Source organism: Ricinus communis, chromosome 4 (assembly GCF_019578655.1).
Source record: "Ricinus communis isolate WT05 ecotype wild-type chromosome 4, ASM1957865v1, whole genome shotgun sequence".
Lineage (NCBI taxonomy): Eukaryota > Viridiplantae > Streptophyta > Magnoliopsida > Malpighiales > Euphorbiaceae > Ricinus > Ricinus communis.
The window spans coordinates 26,179,623-26,198,223 of NC_063259.1; the positions used below are offsets into that span (position 1 = coordinate 26,179,623).

The 18,601-nt window shown below is 35.9% G+C and overlaps 4 protein-coding genes across 7 annotated transcripts; 3 read left to right on the plus strand and 1 right to left on the minus strand.

Annotated features, from left to right (window-relative positions):
* The first annotated feature begins 2,831 nt into the window (after positions 1 to 2,831).
* Positions 2,832 to 6,455, plus strand: LOC8258130 (serine/Arginine-related protein 53). Its single transcript, XM_002511424.4, has 6 exons — positions 2,832 to 3,649; positions 4,307 to 4,358; positions 4,875 to 4,964; positions 5,554 to 5,618; positions 5,775 to 5,933; positions 6,021 to 6,455. Exons 1-6 carry the CDS (start codon positions 3,098 to 3,100, stop codon positions 6,075 to 6,077), a joined length of 975 nt encoding a protein of 324 aa, XP_002511470.1. The 5' UTR covers positions 2,832 to 3,097; the 3' UTR covers positions 6,078 to 6,455.
* A 402-nt stretch (positions 6,456 to 6,857) lies between these two features.
* Positions 6,858 to 8,098, plus strand: LOC8258129. Its single transcript, XM_002511423.3, has 3 exons — positions 6,858 to 7,035; positions 7,111 to 7,199; positions 7,735 to 8,098. Exons 1-3 carry the CDS (start codon positions 7,006 to 7,008, stop codon positions 7,880 to 7,882), a joined length of 267 nt encoding a protein of 88 aa, XP_002511469.1. The 5' UTR covers positions 6,858 to 7,005; the 3' UTR covers positions 7,883 to 8,098.
* A 367-nt stretch (positions 8,099 to 8,465) lies between these two features.
* Positions 8,466 to 12,993, minus strand: LOC8258128 (anaphase-promoting complex subunit 8). 3 transcript variants are annotated; one of them, XM_048373278.1, is made up of 5 exons: positions 12,717 to 12,993; positions 11,950 to 12,243; positions 9,449 to 10,699; positions 9,200 to 9,326; positions 8,466 to 9,040 (listed from the first exon to the last, which is right to left on the minus strand). In XM_048373278.1, exons 1-4 carry the CDS (start codon positions 12,717 to 12,719, stop codon positions 9,237 to 9,239), a joined length of 1,638 nt encoding a protein of 545 aa, XP_048229235.1. In that variant the 5' UTR covers positions 12,720 to 12,993; the 3' UTR covers positions 8,466 to 9,040; positions 9,200 to 9,236. The 3 variants fall into 3 exon arrangements, with proteins under 3 accessions (XP_048229235.1, XP_015580135.1, XP_002511468.1); XM_015724649.3 differs by having other exon boundaries at positions 8,466 to 8,909; positions 11,950 to 12,256; XM_002511422.4 differs by having other exon boundaries at positions 11,950 to 12,256; positions 12,717 to 12,992.
* Positions 12,994 to 13,178: 185 nt separating this feature from the next.
* Positions 13,179 to 17,302, plus strand: LOC8258127 (pentatricopeptide repeat-containing protein At1g74900, mitochondrial). 2 transcript variants are annotated; one of them, XM_015726557.2, is made up of 3 exons: positions 13,179 to 14,939; positions 15,658 to 15,813; positions 16,434 to 17,302. In XM_015726557.2, exon 1 carries the CDS (start codon positions 13,311 to 13,313, stop codon positions 14,757 to 14,759), a length of 1,449 nt encoding a protein of 482 aa, XP_015582043.1. In that variant the 5' UTR covers positions 13,179 to 13,310; the 3' UTR covers positions 14,760 to 14,939; positions 15,658 to 15,813; positions 16,434 to 17,302. The 2 variants fall into 2 exon arrangements, with proteins under 2 accessions (XP_015582043.1, XP_015582052.1); XM_015726566.2 differs by having other exon boundaries at positions 13,179 to 14,808.
* The last annotated feature ends 1,299 nt before the right edge of the window (positions 17,303 to 18,601 follow it).

Sequence of the window (18,601 nt, forward strand, 5' to 3'; positions counted from 1 at the left end):
GCTGCCTCTATTTTTTCCGATTGCTTCCCATGATTGTATCATTATGTTTATGTCATGCCCAGATTTTCCAAGCTGTAATCCCAAACATGCAAGACCACAAAACTGATTTTCGCTTCTGTTATAGAAAGTTGCTCACTACAAAAACTCTAGTTCCCCGTTCTCTTTATTTTTATTTTCTATTATTTAATATTAAACCATTATAGATGAGCGATGGATTTTTTTATCTCCATCCTATTTTAATTCAATATATTTGTTCCCTTTTGTTTTATTTGAATTTCATAATTTCTCTTTACGAACACTTTTTATGCGCTTTAAATTTTTCTAATGCATTTATAGATAACATATATAAAATATTAATGGAGAGGCTTTTTTTTTTTTGAGATTCTCGCTATCAAATTCAATATCAATATTTAAAGATCAAACAGTTAATTAAGAATTCATGATCTAAAAAAGAAAAAGGATATTTTCAGATTGGCCAAATTTAATTTGGTGGTGAACGAACTTCTATTGCAAATCCACCCATCCAATGTTGCATATAAAACCATTGATATGCAAGTTGCTGAAGCACTTTGATAATGCCTGCCTCTCTTCACATGTGGAAACCATTTGTATCTAAAATGCCAAATATACAAATAGTATTTGTGGATTGAGTTTGTCCTTTTTCCAGTCGAGCAAAATATCTCCAAGATTCAATGGCACAAATAGCTCGTTTATATAATAATACACACTTTAATTGAGTAATCGATTCACAAATCCCATTTTAATAATATATACACACAAAGATACCGTAGAATGAAAATATATCCGTTTCATTGATAAGGTTGGTTCAATGCGCTGCCGTATCCTATTTATTTTTATAGTTATCATGGAAGATCTTAATGTGTCATTTTTACAAAAGAAAAATGAATCATTAACAAAATTAATTTTATGGGGGCAATATGGGTTTCATTAAAATAATTTTAAATATATTTATCAACCCAAAACGAGGTTGATATTCAAAATTCAAGAATAAATAACAGTTTTGTTAAAAGTTAAAAGGAACAGTGAAAAAAAAACACTTTCCAAGAAACCGACCTACAGAGAAAAGAAAACTCAAAACAAACAATTTTAAAAAACAATTAAAATAAAAAAGTCAGTTTGACCGGGAGTCAGCGCTGTCAAGTCAAATACTATGTATATATTTGAAGAAGCTGACCGGGTCAGTCGTGAATGCAAAAGTAAAAAAGACCTGAAATAGTGAAATTACAGCAGTTGCGAAAACCTAGGTAGGCTGGACCCAAACCGACGGCGTCAAAAAATAGAAAGCCGCCCACTGGGCTGCCGTGAGCGGTCGCGTGTCACCTCCCGAAATATATATGTATATATTTCTTGGTTTACGTTATGTACGGTCGTTTCAGGTAAAAATCTAAGATATGAGATATGGTTGCCTCGTGGGACCCTGTTGTTAAGTATATTTAATATTTTTATTTCTCCATTTGCGTGAATGATCGGATCGGATCGGATCGGATCTGATCTGATTTAAAAAGAAAAGAGAGAGAGAGAGAGAAACATATCTATTTATCCATTTAGGGTTTGAGAGATAACGAAAGAAGAGATATTAGGAACAATGAGGATAATCTGTTTTGAAGTTTGAGCTCTTTTATATATATATAATATTTAGTACTGTGTGTTGTGCAGTCGGGGGATCGATTTTGATCTGCTTTTGCTTTTACTATGTTGCTTGGCCTTGTTGAGGAAAGACCTGACCTGTTTCCAGGGATCCAATGGGCATATGGATTATTTCACAGATTGAAAGAGAGATTTTCTTGTCCTTCCTTTTCAGAAAGTGAATCCAATGGACCACTGTGCGTCACAGGTCCTTTTTCTTTTGGGTCGTCTCCTCCTTTCTATCTATCTTTTCATCATTCAATTGGCATAAACTCAGTTTTTAACATCCACTTACGACCTTTTCTCCTTTCTTTCTTTCTTTCTTTGTTATTTAATTAGTAGCACACCGTTAACTTGTGTTATGGGGCGGGGAGATTTTATAACTATAAAGATTTTAGTCCACTGTATTAATAGAATGGACCCATTGAATGGATGAGACACGTGTCTGTTAACAGTTATTATTAAATAATTGATAATTAAATAGAAATACGAGCAAACTAATTTCATATAGTGAACTGTGTGCTTGCTAAATTATGTGTCCTAAAAACTCCTCTAATATTTAAGTTAGTATATTATGAGTTCATTATTTTATTCATGAAGTATTTAAGTTAACGAGTACCCCGGAGCTTAAGTTCTCGGAAAATCACACCATTATAGTAAAGGCAATGAAGCGATGGCTTTATGTATATTAGGAAGTAGAAAACATGGTGTCTTGAGTATTTGGGAAGTCATGGATCAATCACTTCCACATCCAACGATCTGTTCATTTATGTTGGCAATCTTTTAATATTAGGAGACTCATTTTGCAGGGGGCTCTTAATTCCTTAAAGGTAATTTCTTTAAATAAGTATGCATCATATATTTCTTGGCAAGTTCCGAAATCAAGCCTCTGGCATTTTTAAGGTTTGGGACACCTACATACGGTTTCAAAATTGTGAAGGTAATTATAGTGCTGCTTTTGCAATTTTCCATTCAATTTAAGGCAATGATTGATAAGATTGTTCACATCTGCTTGCCACTCGTCCTAAAGGATTAATATCAATAGTTGATGTCCGAAAATAAATATTTATATAATCCAAAATATATTATGAATAAATAAAGCTAATAAAAAAAAAGAAAATATTATGGCAAATATAGTAATAGTTGTAATAGCAATATGTAATATAGAAAAATAATAACACATTAGTTTACTTCTTACATTTATTAACACGCGAAACTGCCACTTACCTTATGAACAAAGAAGTTCAAGAAAACAAATTTATTATTGATTATTGAGGGCTCACTAACTTAAATAAGGGGGAAGACAGAGAGCTCTAAGGTCCAGCGTCAAAATAAAGATGAGCCCAATTTGGAAATGGCCTAGAACACAGACGACATCGTTTCGGGAAGCAAAATCACTTCTTCGCGAGAGATTTTGCATCGGCAAAATCAAAATTCAAAAGCAATCAGAATGGAGGAAGACAAAGCAGCAGCGTACTACGAAGAGCTAACTCGGAAAGGAGAAGGCGCCGCTCGGTTCAAGCAAGGACTAGGCTTCTCTAGCAACAATTCCGCTCCTTCAAGAGGTTCCTCTTTTTCTTCTTCTTCTTCTTCGTTTCTTAGTAATTTTGTCAAATCATCAAGTCCTACACAGACTTCAAAATTCGAAAAAGAAGCTCAGCTTGAAGCCATTCAAAACAAACTCAAGAAGAAACCGAAAGATGATCCGTCATCTAGGGTCTCGGAACGAAACAGTAGAGACTCGAGCCATAGACGTCGTTCTAGAAGTAGAGAGAGATATAGTGATAGAGATAGGAGACATAGGAGGAGCAGGAGCAGAAGCAGAAGCAGAAGTAGGGACCGGAGACCAGAAAGAAGAAATCGTCGTAGTCGGAGCTCATCGCCCCGAGGAAGGAGCAGGTCGGAGAAGAGCAGGACTCGTGACGCGGAGCCGAAGGGAGCTAGAAAGGAGAAGAATGGAGGCGTTGATTATTCAAAGTTGATCCACGGCTACGAAAATATGGTATTTCCTATTTAATTGTGTTATGATTCAAGATTATGTATTCAATTTTCAATTAAATTCCCAAGCATTGTTGTTGATTAAAGTAAATAGAAAAATGAAAAAGAACAAATAAATAATGAAATAGAATCGAGCTATTTGAGGTATTGATAATGTGACAACGAATGAGTTATTTCTGCTTCAATTTTAGAATCATACTTCTGGTTTGTGGGACTTGCCAAGGGAATAAGTTTGAAATATTGGAAATCTCAATTCTTATATCCATATCTTGAAGTTAAAACCTTGGGACTTGAGGGCTGAGAAATGACAGTAGGATAGAATTGGGTCTTTCTCAATGGTAATCAGTATTGCATATCATGGCTGAAAAAAGATAACTTATTAAAATATCAGAACTATGATTAGCTTTGCTGTTTTTTCATGTATATAAATAAAAATAAACAAATGAATTTTGTAGTATGAGCATGCTGAATATTTTTTTTATTGCTACCTCTGAATTTCCTACAAGTCACCTGTACATGTCAAGTGTCAACAACACAATCTATTGTGCTTCCTTTAATGTGACTTAAGAATGAGTTTGTGAGGGCAACTCAATATTTCTCTCCATGTTGTTGCTTTTAGTTGTCAACCATAGAAGACTTAATTTTTTTTCTTATTGAGCAGACAGCAGCTGAAAAGGTCAAAGCCAGGATGAAATTTCAGCTGAATGAAACTGGTAAGAAATTGGCAATATGCAACATAAGATTTAGTTACCATCTTACATTTTGTCCATATTTGTTTGTGGAGTGTCTGGGGAGATTTCAGAGCTTGCTGTCTTATTTAGTTATCAGTTGCTATTCTAGTCTTAGATGGATTTATGCTGAAATTTTTTTGTCTAAAATTGAATGAAACAAAGGAATGACATTGATGGCTCATACTTGCAACGTGACCTTGTGTTTCCAAATCGTTGGGTACAATTTGTTGTCTGCAAAAAAATTTAAGTGGTCAGAGTTTGGATTTTCAATCTCAGTTTTGGGGCATCATAAGTGGCATGCTTAAACAAAAAATATGTCTCTATTTATGCACTTCATTGCGCCACGTTAAACTTCCCTTGTCTCATACTGTGGATTGACACCCACTATTCCTCAATGACCCTGACATAAGTTAATTGCATAAATAGATGGCATTTCAACCTGGAATTTTCTAACGCAATAGATTTGATTCATAATATTGTACTGTGTTTTACTTGCAGCGGAGAAGGATCCAACAAAGGGAATGGGTTCTGGTTGGGAACGATTTGAGTTTGATAAGGATGCCCCTCTTGACAACGAGGAAATTGAAGGTTAAACATGATTATCCCACTTTGCATTTCTGGATATATTCTACAAATAGTTTAATGGTTTTAGCATCTTGTTTGCATATCTAGTAGTGACTGACAAATAAAAGAATGCAAATTATAAAGTGTCTCTGGTATTCGGAGATGCTATGTAACGATACTAGATGTACTGGGATACTCATTTTACGAACTGGAAGTTTAGTTGAGTATGCTTTCTGTCCATTCCTTCTCTGTCCATTCTTCAGGCCAACACTTGTCTGCAGCTATGAGCATGCACAGACGTTCAGATTTTTTATGATAAGAAGATGAAACAGCCCTTCATTTGCTGCTCTTCCTCCTTTTTCCATCTTTAGAAAACTACCTTCCACTAGAAACAACAGAGGAAATTCCATGTTTATCTGCATTACACCTGCAATTTAGTATAATGAATTTCAAATTCTCAAGTACGCATGCATCAGAAATCTCCTCTATGTTTTATCTATATGTAATTATGTACCTTTAATCCAAGTCAATGGACTGACATTGAGTAAATATGGGCATCGGTTGAATTATTGTGAAAAGTACTGTTGACAGTATATCTTTGTCTCATGCACAGCTGCAGAAGATGATGCAGCACTAGTCAAACACATTGGCCAGAGCTTCAGATTTTCCGCTGTGGAGGTGTATGCATGTTTAAATGTTCATGTTACATAATTTTTTTCTTTATTAGGTCTCAGTTGATGATCACAACTCTTGGTCTTTAAAATCTAGTTTTCTCTAGACATGAATAAGTTCTTATAGCTTCTGATACTTCTCATATTCCGTGCTAATATGAAGGCAAGAAAGAATGAACAAATTAAAGTTGCCCATGATGAGGCCATGTTTGGAGTACCAGCAATTCGAGGATCCATGGTTTCAGATAATGAACCAGAGGTGGTCAACAATGAGAAGGAGAGCACCAAAACTGATGTTGCTGCAGGCCTTCTAAGTGAGAAGGTAAGAAGTTGTTTATATATATATATATATAGAGAGAGAGAGAGAGAGTAAGAAGCCAGTTTAAGCAATTCTTTGTATGATTTTCAGGTGCTTGCAAAGCAACAAGGTTCCTGGCGTGACCGAGCTCGTAAAGCGCAAGCATAGCTGCATCAAGAAAGGTGATGGGGTATGATTGTGCTTGTAATGTAATGTATCAACAAGCTGATGGCTTATAGAGGGCCTGAGTGTAAAAAGGAATTTGCGCCAATAGCTTCAAGTAATCCTCTGCTGTGACTAGGAATTACCACACAAGTGTTGCACTTGGTTTGTTTCCCAAATTCCATCGATGAGACGCATTCTGCCTGGTGAAAGGTCACCAGTTTTGGGCGTTGTAGTGATATTGATTAAATGGTAGAATTTCCTTTGTATATATGCTGAAAGAAATAACGCCTTCATTCATTGGACTGTCGTGCTGGTGCTTGTTATTTGAGTTAAAATCTTCGATATCTTTTGGACAATATATATTGTTTTGCAATTGCCAAATGACACTTGGTACGATGGAAGTGGATTGCCTGGCCTTTTCGCGCCATTTATGTTGAAATATGAATCAGTTTGTCCATTGATCGGAAGTTGAATATTCGGCTGGGCTAAAGGAACATGTAAGCCTTTTAACTTTACCTCAACACGTTTGAGATTTAAGTGAAACAAAATCAACATTCACTGCTTAATAATTGTATTTTAGAGTGGAGATAAAGAGTTATCGGCATTTTTCTAAAAAAACAAAAACAAAAAAAGAAAGCGTACAGAAAGACTATAGTGCCCGTATCCAAGTGTACCCTTGTGGTCGACGTGTCGTTAATCAAATGGGTAACTAGTCCCGCTGCCAAAAATGTAACCAATCAGGCTCTACAATTGTCCAATTATAAAAGAAAAAAAAAAAAAAGCACAAACCCCAAGTCAAGGTAGAGTCACGTCTTCTTTTACTAATTTCAATCCCTCACTTCTTCTTATCTGTCTCTCTTGGAAGCTCAAAACAAACCTGTTTCTATATCGTTCTCTCCGATCCAATCAGATCATTTGCGGCTGAGTTCAAATGGCAGGGAATCGATGGATCAGGCCTGAGGTATGTCTGTCTTGTAGGTCGTTTATTTTTATTGACAAGTTTGTTTGACTAAGGTCCTGTGTGTCTGTGTCTTAGGTTTATCCTCTGTTCGCTGCCATGGGAGTTGCCGTCGGTATCTGCAGCTTCCAGCTTGTCCGCAACATCTGCATCAACCCTGAAGTCAGGTCACTCCCTTTAGATCTCTCGCTATATCCTTATCTTCATGTGCTATTTGTTGATTTTTCATTTATTTTACTATCCTGACCTACTCTTCTGATGATAAAAATTACATCTTTAATTTAGATTTTAGGTTTGACTTTGATTTTTTATTATTATTCATGTTTCTTTAATATGATTGTATGAAAACAAAGCTCTGTAGAGCGTGTTGTATCTTTAATGCAAGGATGTGAAACATTGAGACCTTATTCTTTTTAAGTTTTTTAATGACTTAAAAAAAAAAGTTTTGAGTGTTGAGACTAGATTCTTATGTCATTCAAGCTAACATAGGAAAGGAAATTATTTGAATGAGTCTGGTCTCAACATTTCTTTTATTTAATTCTACAAAAAAGAGCGGAGTAGGATGCAAAGAATCAATTTTCAGTTCTTATGTCTGTCTGGGATTTATATTTGGAAGAAGTAAGTGTTTTTAATGGATTTGGTGGTTAAATGCCTGGTTGAGTCATCAATTTTTGTTTATGGGGTTCTGTGGCCTTGGAACAGGGTTAACAAGCAGAACAGGGCTGCCGGAGTTCTCGAGAACTTTAAAGAGGGAGAAAAGTATTCTGAGAACTTCCTCAGGAAATTTGTCCGAAACAAGACTCCTGAAATTATGCCATCCATCAACCGCTTCTTCACAGAACCCAACTAAAATGATTGCTGCTTCTTGTTCTAATATTCTGAACAAATGTTGGATACAATGTCTACACTTCATTGTGGCTGTTTGTGATATAAGTTAAGTGGTAGCATTTTGGATGTCTTTGAACTGAAAATAAACTCTGGACGGGTTACGAACTTGTTTTACCTTGCAATGAATTAAGACTTCACCCTCAGAATCAGAAGCACTGAATTCTGAGTTGATGTTTTATTTCTGTTGGTGTTGTGTGAGTATGACAGTGTATTGTTGCTAATTACAATCCGTATAATTATTGATGAAATGAACAGGTCTTGCTGTTCAAACATCTTCCTTGATAAAATTGCCCCACAGCAAGGCAAATGATAGTTTATTAGGTGGTGCAAATGTTGGTTCATTAGAAGGTGAAACCATATACAAGTCATTTGAGTGCTTGAACACAGGAAAAAGTTGTGCTTGTAGTTTTCTGCCATAAATTTGCTAACCATGCCTGGCATAGCATCACATTTGCAGTGTTGTGCATGTTGCTGGAACATCAATCAATAGCTGCTGCAAGAATCTCCAATTGCATTGTCAGTAAGGATGTCTCATTCTATGACAATGATGGGAAACTTGTCGGAAATGATCGCCATATAAATTCTAGTTAATCATACAAGCAAGGGTTTCAAAAAGACAAAAAAAAAATCAATAGAATAAAATGCGTTATGTTAAAGCTACAGGGAGGCCCTATTCCCTACATCACAATTGGGAGGAATCCATCTTGATGGCAGTTATCACTCAAAAGTGAGAAAAGGCCAACATTTGCAATTTTGGTCACTATTATATAATTCAGCAACCCTGGCTAGTTTACAATTCTTCTGAATGCCTTGTATCCATCTCTTACATTGGCACCCTTAGTCCTGTTGTCATGATCTTTTCATTGCTTGCCCATGAAAGGAATTGGGATAATTGCACTTCACAACCCAATATTTGCCATTCTTTCTAGGATATCAAAGATTTGCATACCATTTGAAAAAACTGAACAGCCAAACTTAGCTCGAAACTCCTAGTAATACAAAAGAAGTTAGAGAATATGTTGGACCATGAAGCTTCAGCAGTATTATCAGAGGCTTCACACCAAAATCAAATGCATAGTTAGAGTACAACACCAAGTACAGACGCGCATTTCTAGAGTCACTGCACGAAAAATACCACATTCAGAATGAAGGTTTCTGCTTTATAACACTGTTCTATGTTCTTAAAAACACTATTGAAGTTCAAGATTTTCTTAGATACCACTCAATTTTGAACTTCTTTGATTTTGATAAGCATGAATTTGAGGAAAGAGAGACATACTTTATAGAGTGTCAAGATCTCTGCAGTAACAGGATCTTCACGGATGAAAATGTTCAACATCCATTAAAGGGGAACTGGATTCTGCTGTTCTCATTCCTCGAAGCATATTCTTTGCAGTTTCCTTCTCCTGAAAAAATGGACACAGAAGCCAAAAAACAATGAACCTACTTGATACAGAATATATAAACTTGTAAAGCGGATTCTCAAATGCACAAATAACATTATACATAAAATAGACATGAAACTCACTGGGCCAGTGTAATCCAGAAGACGAGTACAATACACTTCTGCTTCTTCAAATCTCTTTTGTTCTCTGCAATGTTGTGCAAGAAACAGCAATGCTTCAACCATATTTGGTCCTTCTCTCTCCTCTGCTTCCATCCTCTCTAAGTCCTTCTTGTAGTAAAATGCAGCCTCTTCAGAACGCCCAAGCTCAGCATGAAGTTTTGCTAACTGGTGTAGGGCTATTGCCTCCCGGTCATTACAATTTGCAGCCCTTCTGTAACACTTAATTGCCTCCTCACGCATCTGAAGCTGATCAGTTTCATAACATTGAGCCATGGCAATCCACAGCCGAGAGTCATTTGGTTGCAAGAATACAGACTTCTTAAAATAGTGAAGAGCATAGAAGGGCATGCCCATCATCTCATATGCTTGTCCCAACCCATACCAAGCTCGATAATCACGGGGATTAATATCCACAGCACGTCGATAGGCATCAATAGCAGCTGGAGTGTTTTTCATCTCAACATACTCATGACCCATAAGTGTCCAGGCAGATAAATAATTTTTATTCAGCTTGAGTGCCCTCCTAAAGTACATAACAGATTTCTCATGCTGCCCCTTCAAACTGTAATAATTTCCAATAATGCAACAGGATTCAGGTCTGTATTTATCAGTCATAAATACCCTATGGGCAAGGTAACTGAGGGCAGCAAAACATTCCTTTGCATAGAGCACATTGGAATACATGTCCATGTCTTCTATTCGATGGGGGTCATTCCTTAGAAGTTCTTCAAATATTACTTCAACTTGTTCAAATTCCCTTAGACTGTACTGGGCCTTTGCAATTTGAGCCTGTACATAGTTACTAAAACTGAAAGTGCTTTGTAGAGATTCATATTTTGCTAGGGATTCATTGTGCATCCGAAGTTCTTGGTATGCACTGGCAAGAAAGAAATCCTTCATCCAATGGTTACTGAGCGTAAGGCTGTTCAAGATCTCAGCTGTAGCACATAAAGACTGCAGCTCTGACCAGGCACTCCAATTCCAAGGATAGTTATTCACAGATTCCACAAGAACTGTACGAGCAAGATTCTGATTGCCTTTCTCTTTTAGCACAAGACCATATAAGTATAAGCCAAACGGATCAATTGTGCCATTCTTGCGCAGTGTTGAGAATTCTCTCTCCAGAGATGCAAACTCGCGATTCACAGCATCACTCTTACCTAAGGGACCCTCAAGTTCTATCATCTCTTCTTCTTTCCGCTTTTCTCCAGCCTTTAAAAAAATGTGAAAGTAAGAACAGAGAATACAACATGGCTTGATTTAAGGGCTGCTATCATGTAAATTGGTTATATGAAGATTAGGCCCCACAGATGTGCATGCATGTTTTCAGAACTACATCATATGTTATCAATGTAAGACCTTGAATGCAACTACAAAGTCTATACCAACCATACTCAGTGTTCATAAGTACTTGCATATATGAACAAAATAAAATGATAATATTTGATGAAATCTATTCATCAAGACTGCTTTTCTCCAACCCTTTTTTTTTCTATAGCAGTTAATGTAGAATGTAGGTGATAAGAGAGACTAACCAGCTTCTAGGATAAATAATTTCAACACAAACGGAAAAGAACATGAGACTTAAAACATGTCTAAATATTAAAGCAGGAAAATTTCATGAAGAAACCCGCTACAAGCACTTCTGAACTTCGATTACAAGTTCTGTTACTTGTTTCTGCTAATTTTGTATTTCTAATTGATTTACCTAACAAAATTGCCAAGTAAATGTTTAATAGCAGAAGCAGATAAATAATTTGATGGCTTTCCAAGATCACCAACTCAATTCTGCTAATTATGAATTGCTTCAGTAACCCCTCTATAATATAAATTGAGCTTAAAACTCCATGATACCAATTTCTAGTTTGTGAGGTATGGTAGGATCAAGGTTTCTCATTCAAGATCTGAATGTACTCAATAGTTTGTTCAGGGGTGTTGAATGTATATCTAAGATGCTAGGATCCAGAATTAATTCTCCACCTCGAACTACTCAAGGAAAACTGTACTTTTATTTCCAGTAACTTAACTAATTTGGAGGTTCCAGGCTTATTATTTTATAAGTGAATACTCATTATCCAACTTGATATTTTCATTGTCTCCTTTCTCAACAAATAATATAAAGACAAGCAACAAATTAAAGTGATAATAACTATAGCCACAATAAGCCTTGTTTTAGCTAAGACTGATTGGATAGAAGACAAATCAAAGTAATCCATGATTCTATATGAGGTATCACTTTATTATGCACTTCACCTGATGCTTTCCCAGTGTTTTACTTAAGAAAATTAGTCATTTTTTATGCACAATTTCAACCAGGTAATACTCAAAGAACTTCTTGGAGAAAAGCTAAAGCTTTATATGTTTCATCCTAAGTGCATCATAGCCCTGTCAGCATAGAAATAAAATGCTAACAGAAAAAGGTTAAATAATATAAATGACATGTGGATGAGGATGCAACATACCAGATAAAGAGCATAACATCTCAAGAACACAGATTTTTTCCCATTTTGATCTCGAAGCACATGTGCAGCCCTTCTGTACTCTCGACAATCAAAGTACGACTTTGCCAGAAGGTAGAAGTCACCATCCACCACTTCATCTTCCTCCATGACTGGAGTAGAAATATATGACACACCAGCTGCTGGTGTAGAAGTAATGTCATTAGTGCGAAACCTTCGACGAATGCTTGAGCTTCCACGCTGAAATCTAGTATTTGAAGGAGTGAACTTTGCAGGATCCTGCTCAATTCCCACCAACTGCTCAGCCGCCCTGAGAATTACTAACGATTAATGCCTTACTATCATTGATAAACGGAAATGAGTTCAAAAACAAGTTTGAAAAACCACTTTACTTCAATGATAATAGAATATCTTATAATCTTAAAACTGATTTACGCACACAAGAATCTCAAGTTCACTAAATTCAGTTTGAAGCAATGCATAGGAAATTAAGTTTCTATCTAACACAGTTTGAGAACAAAAATTTCACATTTTTTTTTTCTTTTACTGAACTAATTCAATTCAGTACAAAAACAGACAAAAAAAGAGAGAAACAGAAAACTGTAAAGAAAGCACTTTTCATCAAAATCAGCACAACTTTCCATTAGAATAGCAAAATAAGAAGTTCAAACAGAAATTGATTAGCAAATGAACCTTATTTAGAAGTAAAGAAACAGTAAGAGAGATAATGACAAATGGGGTTTAGGGTTTTAGAGCAAGAAAGAGAGTACCATTTAGAGGCAGAGTAGAGACAACGATCGCTGAGTTGGCGAATCGCAGTTCGAAGTTCAACTCTGCAATTCTCTCTTGAAGTCATTGATCTCTCTATCTCTCTCTCTCTCTTTCTGTGTGCTTTTACTTTAAACTAAAAACAATAATTCTTCTACTCTTTGAATCTAGAAATCAAAATGAATTTTGGTGATTTATTTTATTAGGCGCCCAGGTTTTTTTGAAGAAACACGGTCGCAAAACATTTCAATGCATAGACTAGAAGCAAAAATAGCCCATTTTAACTAAGCCCAGAAGAAAATAAAACTATACCCTCTCAAGGTTGGCCTCATTATTCAACTTTATCCATATTTTTTTCAAATATAGCATGTTTTCCTTTTCCCGTTTATACTCCACTATTGACAGTAATTTTTTTGTAATACAGTAATTTAGATGAGGAATAGAGATAAAATTGCATAATATGAAAACCTCCAGCAAGTATGTATAGTTATCTACTTGGAAAACAGTAACTTCACTAGTTAAAAATGCAACCTTATTCTTTCGGAGAAAACATTATTCTCAGTTTCTCAATTTAACCCGCAAAGCATGACCTGGAAATGCTTACCCAGCTACTCAAAACTCGCCACTCCCACCTCCTCCGTATCCGCCACCACTCCACCACCACCACGTCACCACCAGAAGCCACCACTCTAGCCGCCCTTATTCTCAATTCAACAAACTCACAGACTCTAGCAGAGTCACTTCACTCACCCTCTATCCAATGGACTCCACAGCTAGTCAATACAATTCTCAAACGTTTATGGAACCACGGCCCGAAGGCACTTCATTTCTTCAAAATTCTCTCTCACCACCCTTCATATTGCCATCAAGCTTCCTCCTTCGACCATGCCATCGACATTTGTGCCCGCCTCCGTGATTTTCGGACCCTCTGGTTCCTTGTTTCCCGCATGCGCTCTTGCCGCCTTGGCCCTTCTCCTAGAACTTTTGCTATTATTGCTGAAAGGTATGCTGCCATGGGAAAACCTCATAGAGCTGTGACAGTTTTTATGTCAATGCATGAATATGGTTGCTTTCAGGATCTTTCATCTTTTAATACGATTCTCGATGTGTTGTGCAAGTCTAAAAGAGTTGAGATGGCTTATAATTTGTTTAAGGCATTAAAAGGTAAGTTTAAGGCTGATTGTGTTAGTTATAATATAATTGTCAATGGGTGGTGTTTGATTAAGAGGACACCTAAAGCTTTAGAGATGTTAAAGGAGATGGTGGAGAGAGGATTAACTCCAAATTTGACTACTTATAATATTATGCTTAATGGGTATTTCAGAGCTGGTCAGACTAATGAAGCTTGGGGTTTCTTTTTGGAAATGAAGAAGAGGAAATGCGATATTGATGTTGTTACTTATACTAGTGTGATTCATGGGCTTGGTGTTGTTGGTGAGATTAAGAGAGCTCGAAATGTTTTTAATCAGATGGTGAAGGATGGGGTGCTTCCTTCTGTGGCTACTTTTAATGCTTTGATTCAGATTTTGTGTAAGAAGGATAGTGTAGAGAATGCTATATTGATTTTTGAGGAGATGGTGAAAAGGGGTTATGTTCCTAATTCAATAACCTATAACTTGGTAATTAGAGGATTGTGTCATGTAGGTGAAATGCAGAGGGCGATGGAATTAATGGAAAGAATGGAAGATGATGATTGTGAGCCAAATGTTCAAACATACAATATTTTGATTAGGTACTTTTGTGATGCGGGAGAGATTGAGAAGGGATTGGATTTATTCCAGAAGATGGGTAATGGGGATTGCTTGCCAAATTTGGATACTTACAATATCCTAATAAATTCGATGTTTGTAAGGAAAAATTCAGATAATCTCTTGGTGGCAGGGAAGCTATTGGTTGAGATGGTTGATAGAGGTTTTCTGCCTCGAAAACTTACTTTCAATCGAGTTCTTGATGGGCTTTTGTTAACTGGTAATCAAGATTTTGCAAAAGAGATTCTGAGTTTACAGGGTGGATGTGGTCGTCTTCCTCGTAAATTCAAATTATGAAGCCTTTTGGAACTCAAGTTACCTCCTATGTTTTGCGCACCCCATCAAAGTATGTTTTCTAGTATGAGCTAACAATACTACTATTTATGCGAATTAATACTACTGCTTCTATCCATTTAGTTCTGTAGTACACTGAAGTTAAGAAAGCCGGTAGAGTGAGGCAGTGTTTCCTTCAAATTTGTAAGTTTTATTGCTCTGATACACCTTATGTAGAAATATTCCAGGGAGAATGCTAAACTTTTTCCAGTAAAATGGTGAATATTGTAAGAGGAATTATATGCCTAATTATTTGTCAATTGTAATTTTGTTATGGGATATTGCTTGCTGTGGGAGCTGTGAAAGTGTTCAAACTATTTTTTCATTGCCTAAAAATGTTTTTCTTCCTTCAGTTGTATTCTTAAATGCTTTGTCATTAATAAGGAATGAAGATGGGCATGACACTAGGAGTTTGTTATGCCTACTTCTAGAAGGAACTCCATGAGTGTGTGTGTGTCTGAGAGAGAGAGAGATGGAGAAAGAGAAAGAGAGTTGTTCAATGAAGAAAAATAAATTCAGATTTTTTAAGTGACAAATTTGCACTGCAGTATCTAAAAATTGTAAATTTGCTATTCCCTAAAATAGATTGAAATATGCAATGCAGACCATGCTTTACTTCTCCAGTGGAGAAGATTTATGTTCGCTTCGTAGGAACATTTCAATACTTTCTGAGGCATTTATATATGAGTTAACATTTCTAATAGGATTTTAGAATGTGTCTTCCCCCAACTTTGAAGCTACCTCTTTGAGACATAGGTTGTAAAACTGGAAATTGTAAATTTGACATTTAGTATGTGCAGTTATGATGTACTTTAATGTGTTGATTATGTGTAGTTTTGCCTTACTCATTGTCCCTGTTCAGGAGAACATCGGACATCTCTTTGAGTTGCCTGAAGTGAACTAACAAATCTCAAGCATTTGGAAAGGGAGCTCATCCTGGAGCTGCTTATAGTTTCCTTTGTTAGGTCCTATGTAGAGGTTTCTCCGTGCTTGGACAGATATTGTATTCCAGTTGCAGGTATGTTTGATATTCCGTTTTTCTATTTTAAGTATTTTCCACGCTGTAAAAACAAATATATTTTCTTCTTTGACATATACTATGCTTATACTCTTTCAACTTTTTATTTGTGCAATCGGATAAGTTATCAACATAATTAAATAGCAAAATGATAGTCCAGCCTTAATTTGAGTGGTAATATTCATGCTTTCTCATTCTAGTTTTTTTTAAAACTTTTATTTTATAAAAAGAAATATAGAGCAAGTCTTTTCTATTTGTCGTAGATCTTTTTTTTTTTAAATTTAATTAATGAATAAGAGATATAGTTTATTTAGAAATACAGGTTGAACTTTTATGCCCAACTCAAAATACACTTATTAGAAATTTTAGAGGTTTATTTTTGCATCACTTAAAGCTTATTTTCCTCTATAAGTTGGTTTTTTCTTATAGTTTAACTCCAATTAAAGAGAAGTTTGAGGCACTGCAAATTTAGTATTGACTTGTGTTACTTTTGAACCATAAAATGACTCCTTTGTGTTGACTTATCTTTCTCCCTATTATCCCTTGTCTTCACTTATGTATAAGGGATGTCATTACTTGTAATTCTTCTTTATATTCAAGTTTATTTTTTGAATCTTAAGGAAGCGGCAAATACTAGTATCCTTTCTGGGAGGCGGAGATGGAGGTTCTGTGGCTTTCTACACCATCCCTGAACTTCAATGCCGATGAAAATTAAAGAATGTCCAAGGATCCCCAAAGGGAATTTCATAAGAAAACCCGAAAACAAGTCAGGTTGGTGAATAATGTGCTTGGACAGCAGACAGGCTCAACCGCCCTGAATCAGTTTAGGGTTTGTTTTGATCTAGATAGAAACTATGCAAGCGCTAAGGATTGAAACAGCTATTCAAGAGAGGGTTCAAGTTCTTGATTCGAAGTTTTGGATCATCACCTTGTACATGTTCTGCCTCATATCCTTGACGTGAGGATCTTTCCCAATATTGTTTAACCCGCAGACTCATTAATGCAATTGGGGATCCTCTTTGCAGCAGTGTTCTTTAAAATCAAGTCTTTTCACTTTTCAGTCCCTTAAGGCACTCCAGTTCAAATGTGTGAACATTACCGGGGAAAGTCCTTGAGCACTTCTGATCCCACTGTCCGCTTCTAGAGCGATTGTAATCGAGTCTGTGTTTCTTTCTTATTCCGGGCTGGCTCATGAGTTAGCTGCAGGTGTTCTGCACTTTTTCCTAGTCATGTGATGTCTTGGCTGGCTTCCGAGTTCGCTGTCACAAGGTATCTACTCAAAAAACGGCCATGTTCAAACTAGAAGGCCAATCTGGAGCAAAAAGAAAAAAAAAAAAAAAAAAAACATTATTTGTTAAAATAGATATTAGTATATAGATTTACAATTCTTTAATTTTGAATTATTGAGCCTAAAAGTTTAGAACCATTAAGGATATTGTTATATATTATCAGACTTTTTATGAATCCAATTAAATTTTATTATAGAAAAGCTCATTTAAATCGAATGAAGTTTTCTCTTACATAAAATATGAAAAAAAAATCTAAAAAAATTAAATATGTCTACTATTTTCAATTTAATACTTTAAATTATAATAGTCTCATGCATAACAATAAAAGAGTAATTTAATTAGATGAATTAACATAAATATAATAAATATAATATTTATATAAGGTGGAAAATAAAAAAGCAAACTATTGCAGTTGCTATTGGTGTTGAGCCATTTTGGGTCCATCCCAAAAATTGGAAAGGAAAAGAAAGAAAAAAAACCTCTTCTCGGTTCTATTTTGTGTGTGCGACGGAGAAAGAGAAAGAGAGAGAGAAGGAAAAGAGAGAGAAATAGAAGGTAGTGAAGAAGAAGAAGACGAAAAGAAAGGTGATTTCTTTAATTCCATTGCCTTGATTGAGTCTCTTTCAGTTTGTAAGAAGAGTATTTTTTAGTTTTCTCAAATCTAGGGTTTGCTTAGGTTTGGATGAAATTGAGGTTTGAAGCAGGTATTTACTGTAATATGTTACCTCTTGTATTATATCTCTATTAGCAGGTATATACTTCAAGTTTAGAACTAAAACTTGAGAAGAACAATTATATCCGTTTTGTTGGTATAGTGAAAGTTTGTTGGTGTGCCCCATGGTTTTTTACCCTCCAAGTTGAGAGGGTTTTTCACGTAAATTTGGTGTCTCTTGTGTGATTATGCTTGATTGTTTATTTACTTTAGCTTGTGCACTTAAATATCGAACCTCTAGTACCAATCGGTACGGTGCTCAATTTACCAATTTCTCATTGGTTGATTACACAATTGCATTTCTCTTATTTGGTATTGAAAGATAAAAATCCTAAAAAGTGGTATCAGAGCCTCAGGTTTCTTTCGAGAGTGCTTTTATAGGTTGAGATGGAAGGTAGTAGCACCATGATCAAGTTGACAAACAACAATTGGCAGATATGGAAATCCAAAATGGAGGATATCCTTTACTGCAAGGATTTGTATGAACCGGTTGAGGGAGATAGTGCAAAGCCGAAAGAAATGGCCGTTGCTGATTGGGCTAAATTGAATCGAAAGGCGGTTGGTAGAATCAGACAATGGCTTGATGACAGCGTATACCACTATGTAGCGAGTGAGACGAGCGCACATAAGTTATGGAAGAAGTTGGAGTTGTTGTATGAGCAGAAAACCGCAGCTAACAAGGCGTTTCTGATCCAAAAACTAGTGAATATGAAATTCAGAGAAGGTACAAGTGTTGCTGAGCATCTAAATGAGTTCCAGAGCCTGATCAATCAATTGTCAGCGATGA